Consider the following 8999-nt stretch of genomic DNA (forward strand, 5'->3'; position numbering starts at 1 on the left):
CATTTCTACCTTCTCCTCTCTGTCAACGCTCTCTGGTTTCATTTAAAAGAGTCGATCATCAGATATTGTCCAAGATTAACCTTCAGGGTGGATATAGGTCCCTAGCAGCCTTGTCACATAACACCTACAGTAGTAAAGTCATCATTTACCTGGTATGCTTTGCAGAGTACATGTGGCAACATTACTGTGATAGTACATTTTTTAATTCATAAAAACTAAACAGCCTACCATCTTTTTACAGTCTTTGTTTTACAATTGAAGTTAATGTTTATCAAATGTCTAAAGTTACAACTAGTTGTGGTTCTCTTTAATATTCCACGTTATGCAGAATAAGGTTCGAGTGCAGTTTTACCTAATAACTTTAGAAATAGTTTGTTTTTAGCAGTCTTTCAGCCACAATAAACTTCCGTCATTTCCTGTATCACCACACATTAAAACAACCATATATCTCATTTTGAATTTAGATAGCTGAAGAGAAATGTCAAACAGTGTTGGATTTTTAATTAGTTTAATTTCATATATTTTCATTTAGGTTTTTAAAAATGGAAAAACAAATAAACATTATTTTGAAATGGAAAAACCAAAGAACTAACCCTACACAGATTAAAATGCTACAACATGCAGTGGTGGTTGAAAGGAACCATTTTGACTCAGACTGAAATGATTGCTCTGATCTTTGAGGACGACTAAAAGCTTTCCATGGAGTTTCATGGCACTTAGGGGCAAATTGAAATCATATTTTCTGCCTTTGTATTGGAAAAAAGAAAAACAAATCATGAATCCAGATTGTTTTCTTACCGCGTGCACACTGCAATCTTTACAAACACAGTAAAGTGGAGATTATCTGGGAACTCTGTGTTCATGCAGCTCAAACAGCAGCCAGTATTTGACAGCTGAACGGTGCATGACATTTTCCCTGGTAGAAAACACAGCCTGGCACGCAGACTCATTTTCATTTAGCTTCAGAGTTTCAAAACATGGCAACAGGTCATTCTTAGAGAGGAAGACCATCATGAAAACAAAAATAAAAATAACCTGTGCTTACATCAGTGATTTATTTTGAACCATGTTTAAACTGCAGCTTTCACTGTATTTTATACGCGCTTCATTTTAGGCTTATTTTATGGAGGATGAATTAAAACATACATCATTTCTGCAAGTTGGAGGTAAATTCAAGAAGAAACAAAATGTATTTTAAGACCTAAATTAATATGGGGGGTTATTTAGGTTCTTTTCAGGCCTAAAGTTGAGAATATTAAATGTAAGACTTTATAAGACCCTGAATAGAGTAGCAGTTGTGCACCGTCACTTCAAGATGATTCTGTTTCAAACAGAAAATCAGAACCACTTTTAGAAAAGAAGACGTGTTGTGGGGAATTCATTTTGTTTGGATAAACTGGAAACAACTAAATAAACTGGTTTACTAAGTACTGATAAAGTAGTTTTTTTTGTCTGATTGTCCTTTGCTCCAGTATTTGTTGTGCTTTTTGAGGCTGTAACAGAAGAAACTAAACTTGTGGCTTCACATTAAGAGTGTATACATTTACATGAGTGATGTCCCAATACTGATACCAGGGTGGTTAGGAGACTCATCTTCCTATGCGAGAGTTGGCGGTTCGATTCCCCCGCTATTCTGTTGCATGTTGACGTGAACTCCCACTGCCTCTGATAATGATCTTTTTTTATTTTCATTACTCTGATATTGAGTTGTGCTGCACAGCCTGACCTTCACTGCCAACCTTAAACTTTCAGATTTTAGTTTTATTTAACATTTATATGCGAAGTGAGGCAGGACTTCAGCTTAAAATGTCAGGGTACTGTTGTCAAATAATTTATTTTCTAGTCCTATTTATCAAAAGACAGGAAGAGCTGAATATAAACTTACTGTTGTATATTACTGAAAATAGTCAAATGAATAGAATTTTTTACTTTAGATTTTTGAAATCTAAAAGTTATTTTAGATGCAGATAATAACATGTAAATGTGTTTGTCCTCACATTGATAGAATATTTAAAGTTTTCTGTTTTCAATAAAATTCAAATTGTTTTTTAAATACTTTCTGGCATAAAAGGAGGTGGGCTTTTGTATTTATTCTTAATCATGACAGTTTCAGTCCTCAGTTTAAAGCTAAATGCAACAGATCAGTTAATCAACATACTGCTTTAAAACAAAAAGAAAACTTGAAACATTTCTTTACTCCTGGTTTAAACACTTACAGTCTGTGGATTAATCTTCCCCGTCATCAAAGCCAGCAGGTCTGTATCGGACATGGAGATGGTGCAGTCGGCCTTCTTATCTGAATGGTGGAGATACAGAGGAGGTGCACCACTTTAAGGTTGGACAGATTTGTTCATTAACTTCATGATAATACTGAGATGAGTAAACTTTAGACCATCTCTCCACCTTTGATGGTACAGATAACAGGTGATAACTGGTGATAACTGGCAGTAACATGGAGACTCCAGGGTTTCTTACCTTCGTCGTTGTTAACGCAGCCTTTACCGTTCTTTACATCCACCACCCAAGTTGCTTCCTGTCCATTCGGGCCGTCCTTCACTTTGAAGGCAAACACTCCTCCAATCTTTTTCACAAACTGATCCCCTTCCTACGAAACACAGATTTTACATGTTGTGAGTCGAATAGACCTGTTTTATTTGACTTGGTGTCTGCCGTTTTCATTGTCAAAACCTCTGCTTAAATGTTGTCGGGGCTTTGATGCCTCGGTGTCGACCAAAAAACTGTTTTGATGGTAAAAAAAAAAAGCAGCCTTTCAGGGTCTCTGTGTTTACACTCACAGATAGTGGTTTGATTTTAAAAAGGTCAACAAGTCTAGAAACTGTGAACAAAGAATATCTTTTAATGTTAACCTGATGACAGGATGAGATTTTATAATAAGATGCTGTGATGTTGGCATATTCTTTTCTGAACATTATACAGTGGGGAAAATAAGTATTTAGTCAGTCACCAATTGTGCAAGTTCTCCCACTTAAAAAGATGAGAGAGGCCTGTAATTGACATCATAGGTAGACCTCAACTATGAGAGAAAAAATGTGAAAAAAATTTTGAGAAAATCATTTTGTCTGACTTTTAAAGAATTTTTTTGCAAATAATGGTGGAAAATAAGTATTTGGTCACCTACAAACAAGCAAGATTTCTGGCTGTCACAGACCTGTAACTTCTTTTTTAAGAGGCTCCTCTTTCCCCCACTCATTACCTGTATTAATGGCACCTGTTTGAAGTCGTTAACAGTATAAAAGACACCTGCCCACAACCTCAAACAGTCACACTCCAAACTCCACTATGGTGAAGACGAAAGAGCTGTCGGAGGACACCAGAAACCGAATTGTAGACCTGCACCAGGCTGGGAAGACTGAATCTGCAATAGGCAAGCAGCTTGGTGTGAAGAAATCTACTGTGGGAGCGATAATCAGAAAATGGAAGACATACAAGACCACTACTAATCTCCCTCGATCTGGGGCTCCACGCAAGATCTCAGCCCGTGGGGTCAAAATGATCACAAGAACGGTGAGGAAAAATCCCAGAACCACAATGGGGGATCTAGTGAATGACCTGCAGAAAGCTGGGACCAATGTTACAAAGGCTACCATCAGCAACACACTACAACACCAGGGACTCAGATCTTGCAGTGCCAGACKTGTCCCCCTGCTTAAGCCAGTCCATATCCAGGCACGTCTGAAGTTTGCTAGAGAGCATTTGGATGTTCCAGAAGAGTATTGGGAGAATGTCATATGGTCAGATGAAACCAAAGTAGAACTATTTGGTAAAAACACAACTCGTCGTGTTTGGAGGAAAGTGAATGCGGAGTTGCATCCAAAGAACACCATACCAACTGTGAAGCATGGGGGTGGCAACATCATGCTTTGGGGCTGTTTCTCTGCAAAGGGACCAGGACGACTGGTCCGTGTACATGAAAGAATGAATGGGGCCATGTATTGTGAGATTTTGGGTGCAAACCTCCTTCCATCAGCAAGGGCAATGAAGATGAAACGTGGCTGGGTCTTTCAGCATGACAATGATCCCAAGCACACTGCCAGGGCAACAAAGGAGTGGCTTCGTAAGAAACATTTCAAAGTCCTGGAGTGGCCTAGCCAGTCTCCCGATCTCAACCCCATTGAAAACCTTTGGAGGGAGTTGAAAGTCGGTGTTGCCCGCCGACAGCCCCAAAACATCACTGCTCTAGAGGAGATCTGCATGGAGGAATGGGCCAACATACCAGCAACAGTGTGTGCCAACCTTGTGAAGACTTACAGAAAACGTTTGACCTCTGTCATTGCCAACAAAGGATATACAACAAAGTATTGAGATGAACTTTTGTTATTGACCAAATACTTATTTTCCACCACTATTTGCAAAAAAATTCTTTAAAAGTCAGACAAAATGATTTTCTCAAAAATTTTTTCACATTTTGTCTCTCATAGTTGAGGTCTACCTATGATGTCAATTACAGGCCTCTCTCATCTTTTTAAGTGGGAGAACTTGCACAATTGGTGACTGACTAAATACTTATTTTCCCCACTGTATTTATGACAACACTGTAAGTCAGGAACAAAAGGAAATATCTCCCATCTGAAAACATACAGACAGACCGTCTATCAAACGAGGACATTTACCGTCAGGTTTGACTGTTCTATGATCAAACAAATTTCCTAGATCAGAAATTTGGATATTGTTCTGATGAAGTTAAACTGAACTTGTTTAGATCTGATTGTACATCACTATATCAAAATATTGAAAAAATATAAAAATATTAATTTATTAAAATATCACATTAAAGATACTGAAGGAAAATTTGTAACTGATTAAATGTTTGATGCAGTATTATATTTTTATACTTTCTGATCATTGCAGCCATAAGGCTAAAACAGAAAGAGTTGTGTTATTGAAGTGTTCTTTCTGTCTGCATCGACAAAAGCTGGTTACGTTCCGACGTCTGACGTAAAACTTACCACCTTCAGGGGTGGAACCAGGGAGAGCCTGCAGAGCTTATAGGGTTGAATCATTATGAGTGGAAGTTTACTTTTGACAGTCTCTCTGTTAAGACCCTGTCACACTAGACAACTTACGAACATTTTAAAAGACATCTACAGTGAAGATGGAATTGAAAAAAATCAACAGGAAGATGTGTACATAATGTAAGTCAAACTAATTTATCAAATATATAACTTTTAGTAACAATTTGGACATAAAAAATGTTTCATAAGTTGGCGTAAGTTGTCTAGTGTGACAGGACCTTAAGGTCTACAAGTTGTGGGAACCCTTCTTCAATTATTTTACTAGTTTTTGAACTTAAAACTCAACTTCCAAAGAAGTAGAGTTTGTGTTTTGAAAGGCCATTGCTTTGTACAAATATAAAAATTAAATCTTTGTTCTGGAGGAACATATTGGAGAATGAGCTCCACACTTGACTAAAATCAAGAATTTATAAAACGCCTTCAATCATTGCTGTCATACTTGTTCACGTTTTGTTTCAATCTAAACCCTATTAAACAACAAAATGTGTGGGTTATTATTTCGTTTGCTTTAAATTGAAAATAAAAATATCTTTGACAAGACAAACCTTGGAGACGGGCCCTGCTGAGTAAAAGATGTGAACGTAAACCATTTAAAGCTGCATTTCTACACACAGAATAATGTTTTATAAATATTTACCAAACATCAATAAATTCTCGAGCAAATCCCACTTTTCTCCACAACAAAAACTTTAACATCTGACTTTATTTCAGTCTGTTTAACGTGTTGTCCTTGTTTGTATTTGCTCAGGAGGTGACGGGGATTGTATTTGACGTTTTTTAAATAAAAAAGGTACGGTCATGGGAAAAATCAAGTCCATCCTGTTTTATTTCTAGGAGTTGATGCAGCAAGACTTTCACTTGTTTGTAAAATTATTCAAATTTGACCTCAAATGTAGAAAAACACAACAGATTTCTAAGACAAAACAGACAAAATGAACAAATGTGTACAAGTGGGGTAATAACAGTGGTGGGCAGCACTAATCTAAAAATTTGTTCCTCTAGCCCTAAAGCACTAACTCAAATATTTAGGTCCCCTAATTCTAAAGCACTAACTCAAAAATTTAGGTCCCCTAATTCTAAAGCACTAACTCAAATATTTAGGTCCCCTAATTCTAAAGCACTAATGCACTGAAAGTTTAACAAAAGCTAATTATAAAACAATAAAATAACCCAGTCAACCTATAAACATTCTTCAACAAACATGAGTCATATGTTAATCTCTTAAGACTTACCATAGACATTCCACAGCTGTATTTGAGTTCATATGTTAACAATGTGTCACCTTGTAGATAAGTGACATAAATAACAAAATGAGAGACAATTAAAAGAATAGTTAAAAACAAAAACAACTAAACTTTCAGTTCTAAGGTTGAAGACGTTTTACTTCCCATCCAGGAGGCTGGATGGGAATGTGTGACAGTTTTCACCCTCAGCTGTTAACATTAATCAATAACATTTAAAGACCTCAGTTAGTGCTTCTAAATTTAGCGAGTGCTAATCCACTAATTCATTTTAAAATTAACAAAAGCCCTAAAGCACTAATCAGGAAATTTGTTCCCCTGTTAGTGCTTTAGTGGAACTGTGCCCACCACTGGGTAATAACTTGTAGGATCTTGTTCAACAGTGATCCATCTCATTAGTAGTTTTGTGTGAGACTTTTCTCCGTCCATCCCAGAGTTGTGGAGGGATCCTGACCCACTCTTTCTCCCAGTGTTGCTTCAGTTCATGGAGGTCTGCAGACGTGGGTTTCTGCCTACAGTAGGGTCCTACAGTGTTTCAGACAGGTGGCGGAGTGACACCGAGCTGCTGCTGTGTTTGGGATGATTGTCCGTCTGGTCCAAGCTTCAGCTGACAAGATGGTCTCATGCTTGACTTTAGACTCATGATGGTGGCTGTGAAACCAGCCCAAATCATCAACCCTCCAACCTCCAAGCTGACGCTTGGAGGTTGGAGGGTTGATGATTTGGGCTGGTTTCACAGCTGATATGAGGGGTTTGGTAACAAACATCAATACAAAGATGTGCTGTGAATTATATCCAGAAATCTATTTTGGTCTCATGTTTCATTGTGGATGTTAACTGCTAATTGAGGTCTGTAAAGTCTAAAATGGGATTTTTGTCATTTCTCCGAGCGTTGCACAGTCTGACCTTGGGGTGAAGCGGCTGAGACGTCCCCTCCTGAGAAGACTGACAACTGACCTACGTTTTCACTTGTGAATAAGCTTTCTGTGTAGAAGGATGGAGTCCAAATAAATGACCTTTGACCCTTCCCAGATTAAAGGGCAACAGCTGCTTCACTCAGGTCACTGCTGATATAGCTCCAGTTATTGTTGCAGCGATAACGATCAGCTGCACCTGCTGATACTTTAAATCCCACAGAACTGGATCCACGTTTTTCACTCAGCTTTTAGCTTCATTTTGTTCAATAAACAATGACGAAGTGGAATCTGTTGTGTGTTTTTGGACATTTAAGGTTAAACTTGAAGCATTTTAGAACATTAAACTTTTAACTGGAAGAAGACTTCACACAATATCTAAATGTAAACCTGACACAAATGCAGTTCCCTCAAAAACCTCCCACTAGTGTGAAAACACAGCTAGGATAGATTTTCAAAAATAAATAAATAAATAAATAAATAAATAAATAAATAAATAAATAAATAAATAAATAAATAAATAAATAACATTGTAAGACACTACAGCGTATCTTTAAGCTGCTAACTTGACCGACTCCCCCTGCTGCTGGGTCCTCAGTTAAAACATCTCATTTCTTCCACAGAGCACTGTCAGAGTCTGAGGTCACACAGAGGCGACGGCTGTAAAAGCAGCGAGTCGTGTTCGAACCTCTGCCTGACTGAGTCAGCATCAGCTTGAATGTATTTGTGTTCAGTAAACTGATCCAAATGTGCCATCATGAGCTCATGCAGATGTTTTCCATGTGAGCAGAAACGCAACACTCGGCTGGATGAACTCTGGTTTTAGGTAGGAAAAAACTATAAAGAGTTCCACAACACAGTTTTTAATTGTTAAAGTACTAAAACGAGTCTCAGACAACACACAGTCATTAATGAGATTAATATAAAGATGTTATTTTTTCAGTAATCTTGTGAGATAATCACCTCCTCCAGCTTCTTGCTGATTTCCTGGAACACAGCGTGCGCCTTGAAGCCCTCCAGTCCAGTGCTAGCACTGGTGTTGTTGGCTCGAATCCTTCACATGAAGAAAAGTAGATGCAGAAAAGCAGGAACAAAAAGGTTAGCTGATGAGTCGGTAAAAATAAATAAATAAATACAGCCCAGACAAAGAAATCACTGAGCACACAGAACAGTTACTATGAACCATATCTGCAGTTCTTCTTTTTTATTATTATTAGTTTGAACTTTCCCTTACAGGCCTAACTCTGAAAAGGTTGCGTAAATGATATTAATGTAACAGTGTCCAATGTTTAAACTAAGAAATCATATTTTTGAAACTTATTGCAGCAAAACATCTCCAAAAACTTGTCCTAGAGTCATGTTTCCCACTTGCCAGAAGAAGTGAGGAGATGAGATTTACTGTCTCTATCTGCTGCAGGATCCTAACTGTTGTAGAGAAATCCCCCTCGTCAAAATCATGAATATGATCTTAATTAAGAGTACCTCTAGGCTTGTGATGGTACTTGTTTAAACAAAACAATTCAACCACCAAAATACACACAGAAAACACACAAAGTTGTTCTTTTATTTTTGGCCAGTTAAAAACTAACTGACTTTTATTAAAGGATAATACTGAATGATTAACAAGTGGTTACAATGATCAGACAATAAATGAGCTCTCAATATAACAATTACGGTACTTTCTACTTTCAAGCAGTTGAACTAATCAATTAAGCAGTTTGTCTAACAATTTTAACTAAGCAAAAGCAGGTTAAATTTATGTACATTCAGGGTCGGTGTGTGTGTGTGTGTGTGTGTGTGTGTGTGTGTGT

General features: G+C 37.5%; 1 protein-coding gene across 1 annotated transcript in view; it reads right to left on the reverse strand.

Moving 5' to 3' along the window:
- The window catches only part of scp2b (sterol carrier protein 2b), a 16761-nt gene that overhangs the window by 1435 nt on the left and 6327 nt on the right, over positions 1-8999 (reverse strand). Inside the window, exons 2-4 of the mRNA XM_014024674.1 lie at positions 8152-8242; positions 2476-2605; positions 2217-2296 (exon numbers count right to left, since the gene is read on the reverse strand). Coding sequence (XP_013880128.1) covers positions 2217-2296; positions 2476-2605; positions 8152-8242 — 301 coding nt within the window. The remainder of the gene's footprint in view (positions 1-2216; positions 2297-2475; positions 2606-8151; positions 8243-8999) is intronic.

The sequence above is a fragment of the Austrofundulus limnaeus genome, unplaced genomic scaffold (assembly GCF_001266775.1).
Source record: "Austrofundulus limnaeus strain Quisiro unplaced genomic scaffold, Austrofundulus_limnaeus-1.0 Scaffold435, whole genome shotgun sequence".
Taxonomy (NCBI): domain Eukaryota; kingdom Metazoa; phylum Chordata; class Actinopteri; order Cyprinodontiformes; family Rivulidae; genus Austrofundulus; species Austrofundulus limnaeus.